This window comes from Sceloporus occidentalis, unplaced genomic scaffold (assembly GCF_023333645.1).
Source record: "Sceloporus occidentalis isolate IW3139 unplaced genomic scaffold, rSceOcc1.0.p SCAF_1, whole genome shotgun sequence".
Taxonomy (NCBI): Eukaryota; Metazoa; Chordata; class Lepidosauria; order Squamata; family Phrynosomatidae; genus Sceloporus; species Sceloporus occidentalis.
This window is the reverse complement of record NW_028316981.1, coordinates 118,446,927-118,474,183: the sequence shown is the minus strand read 5'-3', so window position 1 is coordinate 118,474,183 and position 27,257 is coordinate 118,446,927. Positions and strand designations below refer to the sequence as shown.

Genomic DNA, 27,257 nt, shown 5'->3' with positions numbered 1-27,257 from the left:
GCAACCCATGCAGAGCACCACTGAGCATGCGCGAGGTGGCCGATACAAATCGGCCAATCCGCATGTTAAGGTCCGGTTTGGTAAAACATTCTGCACTCAACGCACTTCGCGCGAATGCGCATCGGGCAATTCGAAACCCGCCAATGCGGAAGGACTCCCAGGTATGAAAGTACATTTGCGTTAGCATGTGAATTCGAATCGTCCAGTACGCAAAAGCCCCAGTTCCGCGCAGCAGAGACCCCGTCTGATAAACGCCTTTGTTTGGCAAGCAGTGCCACTAGGCAGAGTGAAGTAGCTGTCTCAGGCAACTGATTTTGGGAAATATCACAGAAGACTTGCAAATTGCCAGTCATTTAATGTATTGTTGTTTCATTGTTATTGTGACAGTCAGGGAAAGATACCTGTGAAATTCTCCTGCTTTGGATACCAGTATAATGTGCTTGGTTTCCAGTACAGTGTTCCTTCACACTGGGAGATAAGGGAAGGGAAGAGCTTGCAGTTCTATAGTGAGCAAAATGTGGGTCTCTGCTAGCAGGACATCAGTGGTATCCATAAAGAGCACTTCATACTCAATATTCAATGTAGGCATTGTTTCCCCAAATAAGAATTCTGTCTCCCCAATGAAATTCTCCTTCAGTCTCTAGATTTTGTAGAATGTGAGACACTGAAAACCATTTACATCTTGTATCTGCTGAGTCTGTATTCCCTTAGTAATTTTGTCATCCCATTTTCTTTGAAAGCCTAAATTGCATTTCTAAACATGCAACTGAAACATCTTGAAATATGGGCACCGAAAGAAAATTTAATGAAAGGGGGTAGAATTCTTATGGGGGGCAATGCCCTCAGTTTGCCCTTTCCCCAGCTACATCCCTGAACTTCTGTAGGATCAAAATTTGTAGTTTGATTATAGTTTTGTACCTGTAAAACATTCCTTTGACACTGGTGAGTGGCTGTCCCAATTTTTTAAAAAAAAAATCTGTTATATTATTTTAGTATTATGTTCTTCAGAACTATATTATGCAGGCAGAGCTAACAATATTTTCCACATAAGATATACTGCTTTTGCTATGTTCCAGATGAGGAACTTGCTCAGTATACAACTTAGAGGAATACAAAATAGTTTTGCTGCCACCTCACACTGACAAAAGCTCTGTCCAAGTTGGCTGGAAAATGTAGCAAGGGGAGTACAATGTTCATTGTTCCCAGACACTGGATACCTAATGCTAAGAGTCCAAGCAAGGTTCTAATTGGAGAGTCTGGCTAAGCAGTCTGCAGGAGCTACTACTAGGATGTGGCAAAGACAGAACAGCAACAAACTGAAACATGGTGCCAGCAACAGCCCCTTCATGTTCCCTGTCATTATCTCACTCTGTTCTAAAAAGCAAAATAGTCTTATTACCACAGCATTCACAGGATCCAATCCCCTCAGTACAGTTTTCTTGGTTCCCATAGTCCTCGGCCTGTTACAGACAGCCAAAATAAAGCTGCTTTGAGTCACAGTGGAGGTATGGTGTTTCAATGATGCATGCGTCCTAAGAGTCCAGAAGTCACACCAAAGCCACGCTCCAGTCTGGAGCGTGGCTTTAGTGTGACTTCTGGACTCTTAGGACATATGCATCATTGAAACACCATACCTCCACTGTGACTCGAAGCAGCTTTATTTTGGCTGTCTGTAACAGGCCCTCATCTGTTTAGAGGAGAGAGATGGAAGAAGAGTGTTGGGTTAGAATCTGCCAATACATTATGGAAATAGCTACCATTCTTGGCACTGACCTTCAGAGAAGGGCAGTTTAGCCCATCTTCCTTAAAGTGGGTTTGCCCTTTGCAACCTCCCAAGTAACTACACCATCCAACTATAATATGGCTATCAAAGTATGTGCTCTTTGTCTTTGTTGTTACTACCTCCTGGTAAGAACAAAGGTACCCTGGATTTTGATGTACCCAGCTACAGGCTTAGCACTGCAGCCTTTTCTTATGGTATTCTCAGTGCAACTTATATTCCTTGTAAAAAGTAAATAGTTTTAAACATGTCTTTTCATGCTGCTCTTCCAGCCATGTTGATCCAGAGGGAACTTACATTGTTCATCCTGAACCACAGCTGTAGATTGAACAAGGATAACACAGAGCCCTGGAAAAAAAAAAGAAATGGGGAATGATACAAAATCAGATTTATTCCAGTCTTCTGTATCCACAAATTCTGCATCTACAAATTTAACCATGCGTGATTTGAGAATATTAAACAAAAATAAATTCCCAAAACCAAACTTTGATTTTGCCATTTTATATAATGAACACCATTTTACTAAACCACTGTATATATTGGGACTTGAGCATCGGCTGATTTTGGTATCCACACGGGGTCCTGGAACCAAACTTCAGCAAATACTAAAGGGTCCACTTTATACTGTATACATGTTATTATATCCAACCTTTCCCCTGAGTAGCTGAAAGCAACAAATGTGATCCTCCCCCCTTTTTTTCTCATACCAATCTTATGAAGAATATTAGATTGAAAGACAGTGACTGATTTTCATGGCTGAGTCTTTGAACATTTGAACATCAGTCTCCCCAGCTCAAGTCTAAAATCCCTAACTGCTGTAACACCTTAGTTTTTCCCCCCAGCATGGACCACCTTCAGGATTCCCCAAATTCAGAGATGGAGAGCTCCCTTCAAACAGTGTTGGTGTCAGCCTTGCCTATGGTGCAAAATAGCCTATTTATACCCCTCCTCAATTTTTAGATTTTTTTTCTAATTTCAGTTTTCAAAACCAAATGTAGAAAAAATGAAAAGCACACAATGTAAGCCTCTTAAAAAAATTACAAAACCAACTAATACAACAATCTTTGACTTTTTAATTAATTATATTCCATAGCATTTCAGTGACATCACTAGGGGGGGGTGCACACAGCACCAGGTGACAGCCTAAGGTGGCTGGTACCACTGCTCTTTAAACATCTGCCTTTTGGCAGAAATGGGCTGTGGCATTCACCTGTGTCTTTTTAAAATGCTGAAGAGATGGGGTAAGTGAGGTGAGGATCATGGGAGGAGAAAAAAGAAATCCCAGGATTTTTTTAATTAAAAATTCGGATTTCAAATTTTAATTTTTTTAAAAAAATACATTAAAAATTCTTTAAAAATATCAAATTTTATCAAATTTTCACTTTAAGCACATAAAACAATGTATATGTAAATACATTTATTCCATGAATATGATATTTTAATTTAAAGGTATAATTTTAATTTGGCCACTTATTTATGCCACAACTATTACCATTACATTCAGTAATATAGGGGAATTATGATTTATGAGTAACATTAGTACAAAACATTACTAAGCATTCTGTATGCTATGGTATGGAATGAGGTCGATGGGAGGTATATGCCACCATGTGTTACTGCACTGGGTGACACCAACTCTAATGATGCGACTGAGCATTGTTGTGGCATTTATCTTACAATAAAAATATAAATTGCCTGTTGCATTTTTTACAAGAGTTGACAAAAAACTACTCTGTAGAACAACTGGTAACACTCCCACCCCTCCAAAGGTCAGTACGGCAACTTTAGGTATAATTGGCCTAATGTTAGCACCGGCACTGCTTTCAAGGTTGGGATAAGCTGTTTAGTCCCACAAGGATGGCAAACATTTGTGGATCTCACAAATACTACCATCAGTTTGTTAGAAGATATTAGCTCTGAGCTGGTCTGAATAACAAAGCATAAATGGGCAACAGAAAACAAAGAAAAGTAACACCTGATCCAAATTTAGGGACTTTCTGTCTGAAGGTGAAAATGACAGATTATCAAGGTCTCTTTATCAGTGGAAGGCAGGAGATCCAATTTAGGAAAAGGTGACTCATGGACAGCAGAAGCGTAGTGGCATGGCATGCGCGCCGCTGCGACCACACGCACCATTGAAAGTATTATAGCGCAGCTTCCACATAAACCGGAAGCTGTGTATAGTGCACCTGCGTATGGAGCAGGCGCGCTGTATGCAGAAAATATCATATGAAGAGCAGGTTTGGACACAGAAAGAGGAGTGAAGATAGGAGGAAGGAGATATGCAGGCAACACCATAATACTAGCAGAAAACATCACAGTGCTGGAACAACCAAGAAAGAACAAAGAAAAAAGTGCACAGATTCCACTATGAAATTTTCCTGGAAACCAAGATGATAAAGTTGAGGTTGTACTTTGGCCACATCATGAGAAAGCATGACTCACTGGAAAAGAAAATAATGCTAGGAATGGTGGAGGGATGTAGAAAGAGAGGAAGGCTGCATGCTAGTCATGGGCATGAATTTACAGGACCTAAACAGAGCAGTGGAGGATAGGTAGTCTTGGAGATAATAATAATAATAATAATAGGTTTTATTTATATACCGCCCAATCACTGGGAATCCGAGCGGTTTACAATAGAGGGGATAACAGACAGTTCCCTGCCCACAGGCTTACAATCTAAAAGACACGATACAAAAGGAGAAGGGAATGGTGAGGGAGGGAGGGAATCAGGTCCAGCATTCTTCTCTCCCTCTGAGGCCTGGACCAAGGCAGATGGACCGGAGGGAGGGCTCTTCATCCACAGGTTTGCCGTGAGTAGGGATTGACTTGGGGACAGTTAACAACAAACAAACCAAGTAGCTCATTACAATTTTACTGTGATTACAGTGGGTCTTGGGTATCCACTAGGGTTTGGTTCCAGGTAGGGTTGCCATAAGCCGGCTGCTGGCGGGACATTCCCGCTTTTTCGCTACTAGGGGGTGTCCCTGCATGGTTTCCTCATTGACTCATGTTTTTCCCGGGTCAAGAAGGTTGCCACTGTGGCTGTGGCTCCTGCTGGGGCCGTCGCGTGCAGCCGCCTCTGGGGCCGTTGCGTGCGGCCACTCCTGCTGGGGCCGTCGCGTGCGGCTGCCTCTGGGGCCATCGCACACGGCCGCCACTGGGGCCGCCACCCCCAATGCAGCCTTTGCCGGCTGCCAGCGCTTCTCCTTGCCCTGCTGCGTGCCCTTTCAGGGCCACACGCAGGGCTAAGCAGGAGGAGCTCCTCCTCCTGAGGGCAGGCTGGCAGGGCAAGGGCTGAACAGCCTGCCCCTGCTGCAGGACAGAGCCTGTGAGTGCTGGCAGGGGGCGGGGCTGTTCCAGCCCCAGTCTGCCCCCATTGGCCGGCCAGCCTCAGGAAGAGGAGCTCCTCCTCTGTTTGGTCCCCACGTGGACCGGTCCCAGCAAGGCAGCAGAGGAGAAAGGGCCATTTCCTTTGGCACTGAGGTGAGGAGGAGGATGATGAGGAGGAGGAGGAGGAGGAAGAGGAGGAGAAGGTGCGTGGCCCTTGTGTATTTTTCTAATATTTATTTTGCCCTTGTGTATTTTTTCTAATATTAATTTGGACCCTGTGTATTTTTTCTAATACTCATTTGGACCCTGTGTATTTTTCTAATATTTATTTTGCCCTTGTGTATTTTTTCTAATATTTATTTTGCCCTTGTGTATTTTTTCTAATATTTATTTGGACCCTGTGTATTTTTCTAATATTTATTTTGCCCTTGTGTATTTTTTCTAATATTCATTTGGACCTTGTGTATTTTTCTAATATTTATTTTGCCCTTGTGTATTTTTTCTAATATTAATTTGGACCCTGTGTATTTTTTCTAATATTCATTTGGACCCTGTGTATTTTTCTAATATTTATTTTGCCCTTGTGTATTTTTTCTAATATTTATTTTGCCCTTGTGTATTTTTTCTAATATTTATTTGGACCCTGTGTATTTTTCTAATATTTATTTTGCCCTTGTGTATTTTTTCTAATATTCATTTGGACCTTGTGTATTTTTCTAATATTTATTTTGCCCTTGTGTATTTTTTCTAATATTAATTTGGACCCTGTGTATTTTTTCTAATATTCATTTGGACCCTGTGTATTTTTCTAATATTTATTTTGCCCTTGTGTATTTTTTCTAATATTTATTTTGCCCTTGTGTATTTTTTCTAATATTTATTTGGACCCTGTGTATTTTTCTAATATTTATTTTGCCCTTGTGTATTTTTTCTAATATTCATTTGGACCTTGTGTATTTTTCTAATATTTATTTTGCCCTTGTGTATTTTTTCTAATATTAATTTGGACCCTGTGTATTTTTTCTAATATTCATTTGGACCCTGTGTATTTTTCTAATATTTATTTTGCCCTTGTGTATTTTTTCTAATATTTATTTTGCCCTTGTGTATTTTTTCTAATATTTATTTGGACCCTGTGTATTTTTCTAATATTTATTTTGCCCTTGTGTATTTTTTCTAATATTCATTTGGACCTTGTGTATTTTTCTAATATTTATTTTGCCCTTGTGTATTTTTTCTAATATTAATTTGGACCCTGTGTATTTTTTCTAATATTCATTTGGACCCTGTGTATTTTTCTAATATTTATTTTGCCCTTGTGTATTTTTTCTAATATTTATTTTGCCCTTGTGTATTTTTTCTAATATTTATTTGGACCCTATGTATTTTTCTAATATTTATTTTGCCCTTGTGTATTTTTTCTAATATTCATTTGGACCTTGTGTATTTTTCTAATATTTATTTTGCCCTTGTGTATTTTTTCTAATATTAATTTGGACCCTGTGTATTTTTTCTAATATTCATTTGGACCCTGTGTATTTTTCTAATATTTATTTTGCCCTTGTGTATTTTTTCTAATATTTATTTTGCCCTTGTGTATTTTTTCTAATATTTATTTGGACCCTGTGTATTTTTCTAATATTTATTTTGCCCTTGTGTATTTTTTCTAATATTCATTTGGACCTTGTGTATTTTTCTAATATTTATTTTGCCCTTGTGTATTTTTTCTAATATTTATTTTGCCCTTGTGTATTTTTTCTAATATTTATTTGGACCCTGTGTATTTTTCTAATATTTATTTTTCCCAAGTCTATTTTTTGTGTATTTTTTCTGCTTTTAATGCTAACAAGTTTGCTTTCTTTTAAAACTGTTAGTGATGATGATGGTGGTGGTGGTGATATTGATATCAGTCAGCTTCATAGGCCTGTGCCCACTGTTTTTGAAGCCGAGACAGTGTGACTTTCCAAAGTGCCTTTTCTGTGTGTTTTTTCTCCTTTTAATGCTGCTGTTGATGAAACCTCTGAGGCATGGCCAATGTAATTTGCTCTGATTTTTACATACTCACACGCAGTGCAGAAAAACCAAAGTACCTTGACCAAGTACACACTTCTGAGAAGTATAGTTGGTGCAAGACACCAGGGGGGGTTGGACTGGATGGCCCTTGCGGTCTCTTCCAATTCTATGATTCTGTGAAACTGAGGGCAAATCCACTTTTTCTTTAACCACCTTGACATGTTCGATATGCATAGCCATGTTAACCCATGTTCAGTGTTAAACCCAAAGGGTTTGGTTATGGAATAAGCCTCTGAAATATGCAAGAGGCCATGTTAAGTAAAGCCATGTGAAATGCCCAAATGTGCTGTCGTGTGTTTTGGAATGAGGAGGGGGGTGGTTTGGCCAGAAAGGGAAGTACATTTCTGCCATCTGTTTAGGAATAATGCCAAAATGTCCTCCATTTTGAGCATGCCTAAGAAACATGCATTTATATTAACATATTTTAAAAATAATCAATTTTTTCCGTGTGTCCTCCATTTTTTAAAAATATGCCCTACATTTGAAAATGTTGCCCTACATTTGTCCTACGTTTGGAGGTCCTGACTTATGGCATCCCTAGTTCCAGGATACCTCATGGATACCAAAATCCACGGATGTTGAAATCCTATTATATACAATGGGGTAGTAAAATGATGTCCCTTCTACAAAATGGCAAAATCAAGGTTTGCTTTTGGATGCTTTTTCAAGGCATGGATGGTTAAATCTGTGGATACAGTGGGTCAGCTGTATATTTCATTTAATGTTTAGCATACATTTCTCTGGTATAATGGCTAAAATGTATAAATAAATAGATGAACAAAGTATCACTGCTTGACACCCATCATCATGATTAAAACTTTAACTATTTACAGTCAGTATCACTATGTTCATTTCACATTTCATAGAATCCTGTACTCTAAAGCAGTCCTGTAAGATATCTAGGTCAACCCCTTAATAAAGGCAGGAAATCCAGAGTTAGAGCACTGCACCAGATAGCTAAAAGTTCAGCTAAAATCAAACCTCTTGTAGGTTTAGGTAAGATCTACTTCTGGCCTAGGAGATTCACAAGGGGTTTAGAGCAGTTTACACCATCCACATATTTAGAACCATTGCTTAGGTTTTTCCCTTTCAAGTGACAAATCATTAGGCAGCATCACAAATTCATCATTGTAAACCATGCTTTGCCTTGTGACATTTGTGAACATAAGAAATGCAAGCTCAATGCCCCTTTGGCCATATGGAAGTAGTAAGGTTATTTGTTTCCTAGTATTCAATAAGTTTGGGGGAGTGGGGGGGACTCTGTATCATTACCTAAAAAAACACAGAAATTTAAAAATAAATAAAATCTATGGTTATATCAAGGAAGCTGGTTTCCCCATCTAGTTATTTAAAGAATAATTTGATTTTGGTCGTGTTTGTGGGCACCAGACATATTTCTTTACACTATTAAAGAGACTGTAAAATGTTGACAGATGGCTGCAATTTGATTTGATGATGTGACTGCTTTTCTCAATTTTCCATTTAAACATCCTAACATTTACAAACATTGCCTTAAAAGATGGTTTTATCACCACATTGTATTTTTACTCATTAATTCAACCAGCAGGACAGCTGCATGCACAGAAGATTCTTAATTCGTGCATATTGAATAATTATTTTCTCCTCCTGAGACTAATGTACAACTTTAGCCTCCAATGTACAAGCAATTATAGATACAAAATATGAGCAGAGGTTAACTTCTCAAAGGTAGTTTCTGGATTTGACTTGCCTGTAAGTCACATCTTCCCACTAAGAGGTCTCCATACAAAACCTAACACCACAGCTAGGGAATACAAGGCTCTCCAGATGATGCTGGGCCGCAACTCCCAGAGGAATGAAGTCCAACATCTAGATGGCCACACACTCCCAGTTACTGATGTACAACTGTGATTACACCATGTGGGTAAAATGCAATCTGCAAATGTCCCAACATTTTTCCTGATTACTCTTTCACAGGTTCTGACACTCATTCCTGGTTGAAATTGAGTCTTGAATACATGTCAATATAAATGTTACAGAAGTTTGCTTAAATGAGTCAGAAGACACACACACAAAAAATACCATACTCTGCAGCAATGTTAACTTCAATGCCTAGTTGAAGCAGACTAACAGAAGTGTATATATTAGTCCCCTGCAAACTTTAACAGGACATTAGGAAGCACAACCTCTTCCTGTTTCTATTGTCCAATGTATGTGCCTTTAAGTTGCCTGTTGATTTATGGTGACCCCATTAGGCAAGGATTACTCAGAGGTGGTTTTGCTAGTTCCTTCAGAGTTAAAATAAAGAGCCTGACACCAGCCATCCTTCTTCAGGAGCTCCTTTATGCACATAGCTAAAGGAGAAAATGCCTAGTTACCCCCCCCCCCCCCAAAAGTGAGACAAACAAACATCAAACCCACATCTCATTGCCACTCTAATTCAAAAACACTATTTTTCTTTGTTACTCCATCTCAGCAGTTGGAACAGTAGCAGTGAAAGATTCAGGGTAGACAGTCCTTCAAATGTGCAAAATAAACCAGGTCTCCCCATTGCTGCATTTATTTATTTTTTGGCTACAGGCTGAGTCTCCTCTATCTTAAATTTGGAACATAATTTTGTAAATGTGGATTTTAATATGTTGTCAGCCACTTTGATTGTCTTGTAACAGAAAAGCGGGATATAAATAAGAGTATTATTATTATTATTATTATTAAATACTTGGAACCAGAAGTGCTTGGGATTTTGATAATTTTGGGGGGATTTTGGAATAGCTGTATTTGCATATATGTGCATAATGAGATGTGTTGGAGATAGGACCCAATCTAAACACACAAGTCATTTATGTTTCATATACCTTATACACATAACCTAAAGGTAATTTTATACAATATTTTAAATAATTTTGTGTATGAAACAAAGTTTGTGAACAACCATCAGAAAACAAAGGTGTCACTATTTCAGAAACTCATGAAAATGTTACGGTTTTTGATGGTTTTTGGATTTCAGAATTCCAGGTAAGGGTAGGGTTGCCATAAGCCAGGACCTCCAAACCAGGACAAATGTAGGACAATATTTTCAAATGTAGGACACAGTTTTAATAAATGGAGGACACGCGAAAAAATTGATGATTTTTTTAAAATGTTAATATAAATGCATGTTTCTTAGGCATGATCAAAATGGAGGATATTTTGAAATTTGACAGAAGAGGACATGTCCTGGAAAAGGACGAGGATGTCTGGTCACCTTATCTCTGGTCCAAAATACACTGCAGAAATAAAACATAGCTGGACTGAAATGCCCAGAGTTCCACATTAAGGGAATAATCCAGTTTGAGAATGATTTAAATGTCCTGGGTTAGTGCTGGGGAATGCTGGGAATTGTAATACACTGTGGCCCCAGAGCTATCTCTGACAGGGAGTCACATAACCCTCCAAACGTAGTTGAACTGTAGTGCCCAGAATGCCTCACCAGGTGCATCCACACTGAGGAAATGGTCCAGTTTGAGACTGCTCAGTGCTGGGGAATCCTGGGAACTGTAGTCTATTGTGGCCTCAGAGCCATCTCTGACAGAGAAGTCTCAATGGCCTGTTACAGACTGCCAAAATAAAGCTGCTTCAGGTCTCTTTGGAGGTATGCTGTTTAAACGATGCATGCATCCGAAGAATCTGGAAGCTGCACCAAAGCTGCACTCCAGTGCTTAGGGATGGAGTGTGGCTTTGGCGTGACCTCCAGACTCTTAGGACCCATGCATCATTTAAATAGCATACCTCCAAAGAGACCCGAAGCAGCTTTATTTTGGCAGTCTGTAACAGGCCAATGTCTCCCAAACACTAGCATTCCCAGGATTTCCTAGCATTGAGTTAAAGTAGTCTCAAAGTGGGTTATTACTCCTGCAGTCTGTGAGAGAGCTAGAAAGGCTAGGGACTGGATTCATTCATTAACTCACAAAAGGAGGATATCTGTGTCCAAAACACACTGCTTTGACTGCCAGGGCTCAGTGCTATGGAATCCTGGGAATTGTAGTTTATTGTGGCACCAGAGCTCTCTGACAGAGAAGGCCAAATGCCTCACAGACACCAGAATTCCAGAGCATTGAGCCCTGGCAGTCAAAGTTAGAAAAAATACACGGGGCAAAATAAATATTGAAAATGGCCATGCACCTCCTCCTCCTCCTCTTCCTCCTCATCATCATCCTCGGCTGGGTGCCAAAGGAAACGGCCCTCTCCCCTCTGCTGCCTTGGGGACCAAACAGAGGAGGAGCTCCTTTTCCTGAGTCTGGCAACCTCCTGTTGCCAAGAAGCCTTGAAGATAATTCCCCAAACGTTTGGCCAAAACTCACCAAATCCCCCCGTATCTCACCAAATATTCAGTCAAAATCCCTGAAAAGTCCCTGTAATGTTAATATGGCAATAAAACGTAGCCCTAATTGAATAAAAATAATTGGAACTTATTTCAACTCTCAAAATTACCATTAAAACCAACCACCAAAATCACACCAAAGGCTCTGAAAAGTACCCATTTTGGCATGAAAGTCACCAGATTGGCAACAGCCGGGAGTCAAGGAGGAAACCGTGCAGGGACGCCCCCTAGTGGTGAAAAACTGGGAATGTCCCGCCAGCAGGAGGGTTATGGCAACCCTAGGTAAGGGAGACTTAATCCGCATAAACATTCATCTTCTAGGGAAAAATTGGTTGTAAAGTGCAAACCATACTGATATGTTAGCTGCATTCCTTTTAACTAACTTATTAGGAAAGTATTTCATTTTTAGATAAAGCAGAATGATCCATGAAGGAATTAAATTGGGGAAAAATAAAGATAGATTGACTGATGATCAATTTATTTGTCTCTTACCTGTAGCAAGAGAACAATGTTTACTCTAGTACATAAAAAAATTGTCCTTAAGGTATATTTTCTCATCCTTTGCTCAAATAAAATCTCTCCTAACACACAAGGATAAATAATAGTACAGTCATCTTTCCACATTTGCAGGTTAAGCACGTGTGGATTTGATTATTCATGGATTGGTTCCAGGAACCCCTGTGGATATTAAAATCCATGGATGCTCAAGTCCCATTAAATACAATGGCAGAGTGAAAAGGTGTCCCTCGTATAAAATAGCTAGTTAAAGGTTGTTTTTTGGAATTCATATCTTTTTGGAATATTTTCTTTTTTTATATAAAGTTTATTGTATTAAAAACACACTCACACATAATAGACAAAGTGACAGCAACACACCCCACTTGTACAAAACCACCCATATTTTCAAGACATGGATAGTTTAATCCATCAATTAAAAAAATCTGGATATGCAGGGCCTATTGCTACCACCTCTGCTGCTATCCTATGCCACTTTTAACAGGGTCTTTAATAACACCAGTGTCTCTGGGAGGAAACCAAATTGGTGGGGTGATGGGGTGGCTGGACCTGGCCACAGACATGTTCACTTGTTCGCTCACTCGCATGGAAGAGAGATGGGATGGGAGTAGCAGATGAGCAAGGGATAGGGGATGGAAAACCTATCCCCTTTCTCCCTCTTCCCACCCCCGCTGCATCTCTTTTTTTCCTCCCACTTGAGTGAGTAAGTGAGTAAGAGAGGGGACATGCCTATGGCCAGGCTCAGCCACCCTCCTCCATTACAATTACTTTTGTTTGTTGAGGGGTCTAGAGCAGGGGTAGGCAACCTGCGGCCCGCGGGCCGGATGCGGCCCGGCAAGGCCTTGGGACCGGCCCCAGGCTGGTCCTGCCGCCGATTGCCACCAGAGCCTTTGGGGGGCAATTGTCTATAGAAGCCTCAGAAACATGCATTTATATTAACATTTTTTTAAAAATCAGCAAATTTTTTCGCGTGTCCTGCATTTTTTTAAAAAAAAGTGTCTTCCATTTGAAAATTTTGTCCTACATTTGTCCTGGTTTATTTATATATTTAATTTTTTAATAAATTATTTAATTATTTATTTTTTGGCTTCGGCCCCCCAGTTGTCTGAGGGACAGCAACCCGGCCCCCGGCTCAAAAAGGTTGCCTACCCCTGGTCTAGAGATATTTACAGTTTTACCACCTTTGTGGGAGTCCTGAGCCCCAATCCCTGCAAAAGATGAGGGCCAACTGTATTCTAAAACAAAGCTTGGTGATCTGTGTCGCTCTATGTTTTGAGAGTCCTGCTCACGTCAGCCCCAGTCAGCACAAGCAAAAGTCAGAGCTATCAGGAGTACATCAGACTTGAAACAGCTTATGGAGCCCTGATATGAGATGCATTTTGGGAGAAAGCCCTTAAAATATGAACTGATAATTATATTTGACTACTGTCATAATGAAGAACTGTTGGTAAACAATGAATGTATTAACTGTTGCACTAAGTTAAAAATTAAATTTAAGAAAGAGATTATGCGAGTAGAATTTAATTAAATTCTGGAGGACAGCAAGTTCATCTCCTCAGTTTTAGAATTTCATTCCAAAGTTCAAGAAGGTTTCTGAATTGGACATTTGTTTCTATTTTGATTATAGATTTCCTTAACTCTCCTTTTATTTTTATTACTTTTAATTTATATAATGATAATTTCCCCACTTCTAGCATTGTAATCCAAGCCACTCAAAGCTAAATTTACTTTAGTCCCACTGACCTCAACTGAAGAGGTGAACACACATTTATGTTTGACAGGATTATTCCCATGTCATGACTGTCTTATCAATCACCCTGCTGACACATTTTCTTATTTTTATCACTAAGTTTCTTTAACATATGAAAACCACCTGATTGTTACAATCAGATCAATAGGCTTATCTTGTTCCGTTCATAATGTTCTCTAATTTTGTTCCAATCTCTTGTCATTTCCATCTAGCCTCTCTGCTTATTTGTCTCTCCTAGTTTTTGATTATATTTCACAATCTATTTGTCAAGGCATATCTTATGACTACTTAGAAAGCTCCAGTTCATTTGCCCTGATCACCATCACACCAATGTTAACACACAATGCTAAAAAATATATATCTTTCCCCCACTCTACCATTTGTCAGAGAAAATAAATGTTGCATACAGTGATTCCCAAACTTTGGTCCTCCAGATGCTTCAGACTTCAGCTCCCAGTATTCCTAACTGTTGGCCAAAGTTGGCTAGGGCTTCTGGGAGTCAAAATCAAAAACACCTGCAGGTTGACAGTTTGGGAACTACGTACTGCAAGGATAATTTTGCAAACTTATCTGGGGAGCACAATTTTTCTTCACTCTTGAATTCCAGTTATTTTTCCATACATGACATACTGTAAAAGTATCGACATATAAAAGTTATGTACAGAACACGGGTAAGCAAAACATAACCTTGCAGATGTTGGACTGCAACTCCTAGCATTCTTCAACATTGTCTATGCTGGTGAGGGCTCATGGAAATTGCCATCCAACAACTGGAGAGCCCATTTTACCAATCACTGGCACTAGCATAGACCCTTCCTAGGACAAAGCAACCTCATCTACTCTACCATACAGACCTACTCCTGCGACTCACTTAAGGCCTGTTCACACTATAAAGTTATAGCACTATGATACCACTTTAACTGTCCTGGCAACATCCTATGGAATCCTGGCATTGGCAGTGGAGGGAAAGGCTTTTAGAATTTAGACAAAGGAAACAAGATTAATCTTCCTTGCCTTCTCAGTATTTGAATAATCTTGGCAATTTTCAAGGCCATGCTGTGGAAATCCTCTCAGTTTCTGGATAAAATTAATTCTAGACAAGCATGTATGTTGCATATCAAAAGGAGCCCTGGTGGCGCAGTGGTTAAATGCCTGTACTGCAGCCATTCACTCAAAAGCACAAGGTTGCGAGTTCAAGATCAGCAAAAGGGCCCAAGCTTGACTCAGGCTTGCATCCTTCCGAGGTCGCTAAAATGAGTACCCAGACTGTTGGGGGCAAATTAGCTTACTTGCTAGTTAGCTTACTTGTTGTTCACCGCTATGATCTTTGGAATAGCGGTATATAAATAAAACAAATTATTATTAATTATTATATGCTCCCAGAATAATTAGGCACATAAAACTCCTGAAAATTAGACATATCCCAAGGTGGATATTTCATTTGTTATCCTTTATCTAATGTAGGTGCATTACAGACTGCCTGAAAGCATTGGTCTGCCGGCGCCGCTGCTTGCTGCGTCCGGGAACCACAGCGGCCAAACCGTGCGGTTCCCGGACGTAGCAAAAAAGAAGCCCGAAAATGGCGCTTCTTTCTGTGCCCCGAAAATGGTGTTGCGAGGCGCTAGTCACGCACTCGCGGCGTCACTTCTGCCACGCAACGTCCGGACACTGTGCGTCCACGACATCAAGATGGTGGCGCCCATGTGGACGGGCGCCGCCATTTTGTATGGACCCAGTCTGTACTAGGGTTGAGGGGCATCTAGAATAGACACCCCTTTCTTAAACCTAATACGCCCCTTCCTAACCCTAACATGTACTTACGGTGCGTGTGTAACGCGCCGTAGTTTGTAAAGAAAATAGGCCCTGGACTGGAATCTCTTGCTCCTTCACTGGGAAAATAATACAAGAGCATTCTACAACTTAGGATAATGATTTGAATTTTTAATAAATAATCTAGATAGCATATATAATTTTCATACCCCAAGACTAGGCCTCCGATTGCCCTTCATATTTAATATCAAGTTAATATTAAAAGGATGCTGAAGGTGACCTAGGAATGACCCCGCAGTGGAAGCCTGACCTTTTCACACTTGGAAAACCGGGTTGTGCTAGCATGGGAGTTAGAAGGCATCCACTCTGATGGGAATTCCTGAGTCCCCAGCATCATCCCTTTGTCATTACAGGGCAGTGAAGGGATTCTGGCCAAAGAAGGTGATTGACTGTGACTACCAGGGACAAGGACATTCTGGCAAGGAATGTTAATCCCTTTGTCCAGTGCATTCACACCCATCAGCAGATCATTCGCTTCTACTCCATCCCATTCTTTCCTCCTGGAAAACCATTAAGCAAGAATCTAATCCTTTCAAGCCTTGATTTCTGCCCCCAAGACAAGGTTCTGAATATATATACAATTAGTAAAATAGCCGCTCTCCAGTCTCGTTTACAAGCCAACAGGCACTCTGTCATTTGACTAGACTAGGCTCCTCAATACGGCTACCCCCTTTGCTGCAGTGACTATTGAGTCTTTTCTGTTCTGGACTTCCATCAATTGGAATCAAGATTCACAGTCAGTAAATGTATCTCCATTAGCATTCTACTTCTTCCACCTTTGCTTCCTAGCTCTTGTGTATTTATTAGTGTATGTGCTGTATGCATGTGTTTTGATATTCCTCTAATAAAAATATAAAAATTATTTGAATTTGCCTCTGGAGTTCTGTGTGATTTGGACCTGGTATAGTTGGGTTGGTCCCTAGGCCACTGTTGCCCCGGCCATATTATAATTCTCATTTGAGCTATTATTAAAATTCCGCTATATACATATTAATTTATGGGTTTAAATGAGAGTTAAACTAGAGAAAACCAGGAAATGTCATGTGATAAACATCAGGCATTTCCTGGTTTTCTCTAGTTTAACTCTCGTTTAAATCCCATTTGCCCCCTGGTGTGATAAAGCAGTCTGTCACTGTGAACTCTGACCGGTCCCGATATGTCCGTTTTCTCCCCCTCTGTTCACCAAAACGGATGTATCCCACACCATCCCCCTCACAATTGGACCTGGAGTGAAACCCTGTCTTGTGTATCGCCGTTAGTTCAGCCTCTAACTATTTCAAAGCTAACTCCTGATTTCCTTAGTCCTTGTATGTATAAGTGAACGTGAATTGGTGTGTGATCTCCCCCCTTAATAAAAGAAACACTTCATTTGAAGAATTTTGCCTCTGCAGTATTCCTTTGATCTCTTTTCTCTTGGTATACAGGTGGGAAACGGTTCCATAAAAGGTTGCTTGTAGCACGATCTAATAATTAATTGAGCTAATTAAAAATCCTTTGCTACATATTTAAACAGGAGGGGTAACCCATTTCTTTACATCCTACTGTAACTGGAAGGCAACATCTTTGCTCGGTTATTTTTACTACAATTACCACAATCCCTCCCCAAGTCAGAATGACCACTCTGGCAATTATAGTAATTTTAAAAATGCTCTGCCTCTGCTTTCTGTGCATATCAGGAAAGACACTGAGATTTGTACTAGCACAACAGATTTGAGTAAAGCAGAATCAGAAACATATAGGAGGAAAGCAACATCCTTGAAGACACCCAAGAACTGATGACTTCTTGTGTTCTGGAGCAAAGGTGGACACATTTCAGGCTTGCAAGATATACTTCGTTGTTGCTTCTATTACCACTATGTATTCTGTGAAAGAGTGGCTCAGACAGACAGAAACTAAAAATTAGGAACTGATGTTACTCAGTAGGATCAAGATTACAAGCAGCGGCAGCTGGTGGCCCTTCTGTCAGTGAGACACTGAACACACTCCAGGCTAATTTAATCCAATCCTTAAAGGAAGTAGGTTCTTTCTTGTAAAATCCACTTCCAGTTTTCCCTCAATGATGTTTTTTAACAAACTAATTTACAACAAAGTCTTTCAGTTACTGCTGTTGTGAAACAATGGAGATCAAAAGCATCTTTATTGTTTTGTGCTTTCAAGGGGTTTTCTGAGGCTGAGAGTATGTGACTCACCCAAGGTAATCCAGTGAGTTTTCATGGCTGAGTGGGGAAACAAACCCTAATCTCGAGTCATAGTTCAACGCTCAAACCACTACACTACTCTGGCTCTCTCAAAAACATCTACTGTACCTTAAAACACCCAGTGATCTACCAATAGTTCAAAATCTTCTATGGTATTAACTTTGATTATGTTGGTGATAAGATGATTTTCTTAATTTTAATATAATTAGCATACAGAGCCACATAGTGAGGAGTTTTGATTTGTTAAGTGAGTTATTATAGGTTGAGATCTAAGTAGAGTGATCACAACTCCTGTAAATTATCATTGTGTATTAGAGGTTTAAATATTAATAAGTGAGTTTTTGCAGAACCTTTCTGTAAACTAAGGGATCAGGTTTATTAAGGTTATCTTGGAAGTGTAAGTATAGAACATTTTGAATTTTTGATTATCAGTATGTCTTATCTGTAGTATTTGTTAGTCATTTGTATTGTATTGTATTGTGTTTTGTATTGTATTATGTTTTTTGTGTGTTTGTGTTGACTATATCATGAATGTATATGTCTCAATATTATATTTGTATATTTAAAGTTTTTTTCAATAAAAATTAATAAAAAAACCAACAAAACCTATCTTCCGTCCACTCTACTGGACTTTACTGAACTAGCAGTATCTGTTCTTCAAGACCATATAGTTCCATTATCCACTTTGCAATGTTGGGCACATTAGTACATTCTCAACAGACTAGATTTTCATCCTAACAACCAGAGTCATCTTAGAATTCATAGTCTAGAATATCAGCATGTATAGTGATCTTGTAACACCTTTGAGACTGTTAGAACTTTATTGAGTGACAAAAGAAAGCTGACACACATTGAGAGAGAAATGGCTTTCTCCTTACCTGTCTGCATGCTGTCAAAGCACTTCTCTTCCTGAGGGAGACAGCAGTAAAAGTGTACCTTTTGTCACACTGGAAAAATTTGTTTGGCAAAAGGCATGCTTTTAGGACAGTCTCCTTCTGGAAAGAGAACATAAGTGCTTCACAGCATACAGAGAAGTTGCTTCTCTCTTGCTGCATGCTCTAAGGATGTACCTGCACTACCTAAATAATGCAGTTTGACACCTTAAGCTTAATGCAGTTTGACACCTCCTTGACACCTCACTCAATACTATGGAATTCTGGGATCTTTAGCTTTGTGAGCTATTTAGCCTTCTGTATCAAGAGAGCTCTTTTACCACAATAAACTACAAATCCCGGGATTCCTTAGCCTTGAGTCATGGCAGTTAAGGCAGTGTCAAACTACATTATTTCTGCTTAGGAATCATTTAACCAATGGCACAGTGAAATCCTCAGTTCAAATCTTCTAAAGAGGCCTTTAGATAATGAGAAGTGGCAGATTCTCAAAAGGTAGTTAATACAAGATGGAAAGACATATTGAGTTGGGAGTTAGCTAACAGGAAAGCTCCAAGGAAGATGTCCCTAGAGCATAGTGGTTAATACAGGAAAGAAATTTCAGTACAATTGATGTCGAAAAGCTGAATCAGTGATGTAGGTTGTGTCTGATGACCTACAGTCAAGCTGTATTAGGACTCTGGTCTCAAGAGTGGTGGAGAGTGCTCAAAATTACAGAAAGTACTTCCTTAACAACTATCTAAGTTCTGTTGACAAAAATAATTGGTATTTATTAAGGGAGTCACAAGAGCTCTTGATACAAAAATTTCTCCTTTGAAATTCACAGAAATGCATGATGCAAGCATTGACATCCTCCCCCAGCATGGGCAGGGAGGGGGGAATTGTTGCAGGCAGAAGTTGTGACAGAGTGTAAAAGATGTTGTGAAATGGGTAAAGGGGCTTTTACAAAGATGCCCAATTCTCCTGAACACATTTGGAGAAAGGGAGGAAATAAATTCATACATATACAGGAAGCCCCTGATTATCCGATGGGTTAGGGACTTCAGCACTGTCAGAAACTGGAATTGGGTGAAAAGCAGAACACTTGTAGGTAACATGAGGAATTACAGTAGCTTGCCTGGGACTGCCCATGTGTGCATTGCTTGCAAATTCTCTCACTTGGCTTGCTGCCTTTGTCCCCTTGCAAGCAGGATGCACAGTCAATCCCAAGCAAGCCTCCTTAAACAAGAACTGATGTAAGAGTGGATCCCTTGTCACATTAATAGAACTTGTCCTTAATTTGCAACTGTTGAAAGAGAGAGTCATCAGATAATGGGCCATCAAAAGGGGGGAGTTTCCTGAATACAAACTCTGGTCCTTTAGCATATAAATATGCAGCAATTGCTGAATATGCAGCAATTGAGGAGTCTATGCTACTTGATGCAAAACTCCTAGTCATATTTATTCATTTCATATCATTTCATTTGTATGCCAACTTTTTTCCAAAGTGGTATCCAAGGTGACTCCAGAAAGAGGGAAGACTCTTCCCTCCATAACTGCCATCCTCCAGCCTGTGAGAGAGTGACCAGGTAGGCCCAGCTCCATCAGGGCTAGCTTGAAGAAGACAAGCCCTCCCTCCAGTCCATCTGCCTTGGTCCAGGCCTCAGAGGAAGAGAAGAACCACTGGACCTCATCCCCTTCCCCACCACCGTTCCCTTCTCCTTTTGTGTCATGTCTTTTAGATTGTAAGCTTGAGGGCAGGGAACTGTCTAATTAAAAATAATAATTGTAAGCTGCTCTGATAGCCATTAGGGCTGAAGGGTGGGGTATAAATACCATAATAAATAAGAGTCACTTTAAAAAACAGAAAATGTTTTTTTAAAACAATTAAAATCATCACATAAAGCAACATAAAATTATTTAAAAGGCAGACAAAGTTTTTAAAAGATAGATAGAATATTCCAATTAAAAGTTTCCCTGTTTATACATTAAAAGATATTGGACTTCTGGCAGGTTCATATGGGAAGATACAGTCTTTCAAACAGTTGGGAGCAGACACATCCTACATTTCAATCTTCTGTCCAAGAGGAATTGCAAAATGTCCTCCATTTTGAGCAAAGTGGGAACCAAAAATTTATATTTATATGATTATTTTTTGCTTTTATTTTGTAATGTACCACATTTTTCTTGAACATCCTACATTTTACGGTGCCTTGTTCTCCTTTGTGGTTATGACCTCTGATCACCCTGGACAGAAGCCGTGGGTGCACTTTTTGTTGTCAGCTCATTCTTTTTGTCACAGAGATGTAGAGGAGGATTTAGTAAAACTGTGATTACTAGACAGTTAAGATTTTCTTCATTTTGTCAGGCCTAGCGCAATGAGTGGGCTGAGGACAGCCATGTATAGGGGTCAGCCAAGACAGAATGAATTTTCAGAGCTAGGGGTGGTGGTTTCAGACAAGGGGAAAACCCAGGCCTTCCCAGACCCCAGAAATGATACAGCTCAATGGGCTGAAAAAGAATGGTGAGATGAGGGATAATGAGGCTAGTGCTGACGCACACAGGCTATGCTAGATTAGCTGCGTGCATAAGTGACGGTGCTCCTGCTGACCAAATGTTCCGTTTTACTGAGGGAAAACATTCAAATTTTTACTGAATAGCATTGGGAAGTACAAGCAACTCTAGGCCACAAACAAATTTAAGTCCATGGTATAATTTTAAATCAAAACAATTCCAATTGGTTTCAGTCCCCAAGCAGTGTTCTCCCCTTATCTAAACCAAAGAGTTAAAATTATTGTAACTGCAAATCCTTTTCTTTGGAGCATTCTGCATCCTGGAATTCTGTGGGAGGAGGAGAGGACGAGGAGACAGTTCTTCACACTAAGAACAGGAGTGGGTGAAGAATGAAGATTTTCCCAGTTATTCCTCTCTCACACCAGCTGTGCTTTGCATGTATCATGAGCATCACACAAGTTAAGTCTCAAAACCTGTAATGGAGATGTACCCTCCTTTTTTCCACAATAGAACAAATTTCATGCCCTAACCACTCATATCCATGTTATCTACTCAGATCTCCTAAGGCAAATAGAAACTATGAATGCAGAATTGTAATAACATATACCTCATGCCTCCTCTTGTGATCAAATACCTAATTTGTATTTCCTACTTGAGTATGCATTGGGGTGGGGGTGGGCTAGTGGAACAAAAGGTCTAGTTATCAGGCCTAACAATCATTGTAGCATACAGGAAACATATGGCTTCTATGCATAGATCTAGGACAGAGATTTCCCTTTTAACATAACACTAAATGTGCAATTTCAGCTTCTAGAAAGCCAAGCTCAAAAACCACTATGGTCTCACTTCCTGTAATAGATTAGTAGCAATGTATTGATTTTCTTTGGTTCACCACAATGGAACTAGAGTTGTTAAGATACTAGCAAGACAGTGGAGGTGGGGAAATACTGGAGTCATTGGGCCTGCTAAAATAAAAGTCTGGTGGGCCCTCAGTGTTTACTGGGATTAGGAACACAGGATCTCCATGAAAGTGGAAAAATGCAAATAAAAAACCACTTTTTCTCTACCTGAGAGAATACTTCTCTAGGGCGGGGTACATACCGCCGCTTTGCGGCGGTCTGCCGCCGCCGCCAGTAGGTCCGCGGGGGAGCCGGAGCCTTCAGACGGCCCGACTCCCGCGCGGACCGAAAAAGAAGCTCCAAAATGGAGCTTCTTTTACCGTCGCGTTTGCGACGTAGCGAGGCGCCAGGGGCGCGCTCGCTACGTCACAAGCGGCGCGATGCGTACGGACGCTCAGCGTCCGATACGCAAAGATGGCGGCGCCCATGTGGAAGGGGCGCCGCCATCTTGTACGTATAGAATACGTACTAGGGTTAGGGGGGTGTGGAAGCACCGCCCCTTCCTAACCCTAGTACGTATTCTATACGTACTAAATGGCGGTATGTATCCCGCCTAGGAATCTCTAGGTCCCCCACCACAACTGTAAGGATGACATCAGCCAGAGGTTGGCTATACAATCATGCTAGAAGACCTACAAATGTCTAGATAACTGTTTTCTCTAGGAATCTCTAGGTTGTCCAGTATGACTGTATGGTCAGCTACCAGCAGACTCACAATAGAGGACCTAGAAAGTCCAAGAGAGACCACATTAATTAAATCCGTGAATAATCAAATCCACAAAAGTCTAAAGCCACCAAATGTGGAGGCCTGACTGTACATTTTACCAGTTTTTCTCAGAAACTGTCAAGGCTGGATAGTTATAAACTGCCTTTGAGATAACTCCATCCAGTACCAGAGGAGTGAGAAACTGACTAGATCAGATTGGCTTAAGGCTGTTGACTTGTTCTCAAAGGGCTCTGGAGGTTTTTTTACATATGTGTGGCAAGCAGAACTCTGCAACATCTTCCATCATGAGAATTACAAACCATGCAAAGCTTTAGTATTGAGTATGCAAAATTACTATGAGTATTTTTCCAAAAGATTCTCAAAAGATCTGGAGACTGACAGCTATTCCACCACTCATTAAATGTTTGTATTACATTTTTTTAACTGCATTCATTTGAAGGGTCCACTGAATCAAGCAATTGGATATAGTGAAATCCCTAATCCAGGTAATTTGTGGTCTTTCAGGATAATGCTGAATTGCAGTTCCCATAATTCCCACTACAAGCTATCCTGACTAGGGTCATTGGGAGCAGTCCAAATAACAGGTTTCCTACCCCTTCTCTATACATGCCTCTTCTATGCCATAAATGGGGGGGGGGGACCTTTGATATTCAAGAGTGAAGAAAATCTCCCATGAATCTGGCAAAGGACGCAACTCCAACATGCAGCATTTATTTTCTCTGACAAATAATAGATAAAACATGCAATTATATCGCCTCATGTATACATTCATGTGGTGCTAATCAAGTCAAACAAACTGAAGATTTCTGTCAACTCTCTCTGCATTCTTCTTGATCCTTTTTAGTATAACTAATATCCTCAAGAGGGTGCATGCTTTCTCTCCTGGATTGTGCATGAGTTAGGATTCTTTTCTTCCCTCTTCCTCATCAAAATGAGGTTAGAATACGTCTTTACTGATGGGTCAGATGAATATATCTGTTAAGTCAAGTTAAGGCTAAAAAAGAACAACTTTTTCAAGTTTTGTTTGTAACTATCCAAATGTCACTTTTAATTGATTCTGAATCTTTTGAAAGTGGTCAAGTAAGGCAAAATCAATTGTCAAAAGAAGCTGCTTCATGCTGTCTGATGGCAGGACTGACTGACTATTTTTTCCTGAGCCCAAATCCAAAAGGAGGGCAGTGGTCCATCTAAAGCAGGGGTCGGCAACCTATGGCCCGCAGGCTGCATGCGGCCCGCCGAGGCCTAGGGACCGGCCCCAGCCCAGCCCTGCCACAGATTGCTGCTGGGGCCTTTGGCCTCCTGCACAAGCGTGTGGGGCCTTTGGCCTCCAGCGCAAACGCGCAGGGCCTTTGGCCTCCAGCACAAGTGCGCGAGGCCTTTGGCTTCCCACACAAGTGCGTGGGGGCTTTGCGTGCGGGGCAAGCGGCGGGCAAGGGGGGCAAGGAGGAGCAAGTGGGGGCAAGCGGCGGGCAAGGGGGCAAGGAGGAGCAAGCGGTGAGCAGGGGGGGCAAGGAGGAGCAAGTGGGGGCAAGTGGCGGGCAAGGGGGGGAAGGAGGAGCAAGTGAGGGAAAGCAGCGGGCAAGGGGGCCAAGGAGGAGCAAGTGGGGGCAAGCGGTGGGCAAGGGGGAGCAAGGGGGGCAATTGTCTATAGAAGCCTCAGAAACATGCATTTATATTAACATTTTTTTAAAAATCAGCAGATTTTTTTTGCGTGTCCTCCATTTTTTTTATTAAAAAGGTGTCCTCCATTTTAAATTTTTGTCCTACATTTGTCCTGGTTTATTTATTTATTTAATTTTAAAAACCATTTAATTATTATTATTTTTTGCTTCGGCCCCCCGAGTTGTCTGAGTGACAGCAACCCAGCCCCCGGGTCAAAAAGGTTGCCTACCCCTGATCTAAAACTTCAGGTAGGGCAGTGCTTCTCAATTATTTTCTGTCATGCCCCCCCTAGGTAGAAGAAAACATTTCATGCCCCCCACGCGACTGTAAATAGTATCATTTGTCTATAAAATTGTTATAAGTACACCTCTGCATAACATACCTTTACGGAGCCTCGCGCCCCCCCTGGGGGGCCCGCCCCACTATTTGAGAAGTACTGAGGTAGGGTCACAAGAGAGGCAAAGTCTGGTTATACAGGGTGCCAGACCAACAATAATACTCCCCTGAAAACTGGGAGTTTAACTATTCACTAACTGTAAGTTTAAGGGTGAGCTGGCTGGTCCTACACACATATTTCAAAACCACTTAGTGGGTGTGACAAACCCAATGCTACTTAAATATCCAAGAACAAAATTTAACAGGCACAAACATTTTCATATAGGCTTCTCTCCTACATCCAGATGCCTTCTAGCCAGCCCAAAAGACAGCAGTTACTTGCACATGCCTTTTCATGCATAAATAAGTATTTCCAAGTGTGAAACCACTATATTGGAAGGATCTTGCCTCAAATAATGAGTTGTTGAAAATAAATAAAAAGCCTGTGTTCCTTTGCTTTTAAAACAGGGACAGGAAAGGTAATAGAAAAGTGTTAAACCCATATGTTATTAATAAGTTTTTTAAAAATCTAATTCAATTACATTTGCTCTAAAAAGGAGGAAAACCTATTGATTCTATAATACTTAAAATGTAACTGATATACCAGAGGGGGTGGGGTACTTTCTGTCAGTTAAAATGAAGTTAGATGACTGAATTAAAAAGTTCCCCAGACTGAATCTGGAAAATGCCATACATGATTTTTATCCCTACCCCTTTTCCCTCTTTTGAGCTTAGGAAAGAAGAAAATAGTAGCATGAATTTTTGAGAAACCCATGTCTGATTGATCCTACCAAAAATATCCACCCCAACAAATATCCACCCCACCCAAAAAATTCCCTCCCTTATATATTCAGGCCTCCATTTGTGGCTTTCACTTTTGCAGATTTGATTATTCATGGATATGATTAATATGTTCTCTCTAGGAATCTTTAGTTCCTCCAGAACAATCCTATGGGCATTATCTGCTTGAAGTTATGCTGGAGGGTGTAGAAATTCCTAGAAAGAACACTTCTCTAGGCATCTGTAGGTCTTCTAGCATAATTCTACGGTCAACTTCTGGCAGATGTTGGCCATGGAGTTACAGTGCAGGATCTAGAGCTTCTAGGAAGGTAAAAAAAATTGTGTGTGTGTGTGTTTCCACTTTCATTGGAATCTTGTGCCCCTAACACCAGCGAATGTAGACAGGCTACTGTATTTTCATCTCCTTATTCTCCCTCATTGTTTAGCTTGATCCCCACAAGGACCCCCAGTAAAAGTCATAGAGTAAAGGCTTCCAAAATAATGTTTCTAGGTACAGAACAGGAAACCACAATGGTGTAGAATACAAGATTAGCATCAGAATACAAGAAACACATTCAATATGTTCTTATTGCTTGTTGATTTAATTTTTTTTATTTAATAAACAATATATGAACTAAAACAAGGAATAATTTCTATAGCCATATTCATTTCTTAAACCACCTTATAGGAAAATTAATGATTTGCACACATGCATATATGGTTTCTTACTTGGATCTACAGTATTTCTAACCCTCATTTAGCTGGAGTAGGCAGTATATGCAATTATGACTGTACTGAAGTCTTCCTTAAGATTTTTTTCTGGGTGAAAAATCCTTCTTTGGGGAAAAACACTGATTTACTTCATTATTTATACTTATGTGTTGTGGCCCGTGTGCTGCGCCCATAACCCTTGTTGGGACCTATGGAAATGACACGCAGTGTCCACCACAACCACCTGCAGAGTTCAACCACGTCGACAGGACACCAAGAAGAAGGAATCTGTGAAGATGTCTTCAACTAATAATGACTCTTACAAGTCTTCACTCTAAACGAGGGCTTTAATCTTCCTTTGCAGTATTTACAACACAGATATACACAGTGTATTGGACATCCGTCTCTAATACACCCTATTTACACCAGCCAACAATAACACAACCTCTGAGGCAGCCACATTAACACGCAACCATCTCACTGCCTCTCAGTAACAGACACAGCCCACTCTCAGGCACCAACTGTCTCTCTCTCCCTCAGTGACAGTTGAGAACTGACAGTTGACAGTTGCATCAACATTCTGATGATGCACTGTTTGAATGCTGACACATTAGCTGCCACTGGAACTGTAAATTATCTGCACAACAGCTCCCCCTAGTGGCCACACCAATGTCATTTCCTGACATTATGTGCCTCTAATGAGCTCAAAGTAGAATACTGTACATGACTCTTCTTCTCTAAGCCATATCTCAACAACCTCTTCATGAAACTGATCAAACCGAGAGATAAGCAAATAGTTCCAGGTTCCCCAATGAGGTTCAGGGCTCTATAGGGACTTGAACCTGGATCTTCCAAACTCCAGTCCAACACTTAACCATATTTTTATTTTATGCCAATTAAG

At 40.4% G+C, this 27,257-nt stretch overlaps 1 protein-coding gene across 1 annotated transcript in view; it reads right to left on the bottom strand.

The window, feature by feature from the left end:
• Positions 1–27,257, bottom strand: part of ADGRE5 (adhesion G protein-coupled receptor E5) — an 82,523-nt gene that overhangs the window by 39,818 nt on the left and 15,448 nt on the right. The window contains exon 2 of the mRNA XM_089533027.1: positions 2,078–2,128. Within this exon, the coding sequence (XP_089389153.1) occupies positions 2,078–2,128 (51 nt within the window). The remainder of the gene's footprint in view (positions 1–2,077; positions 2,129–27,257) is intronic.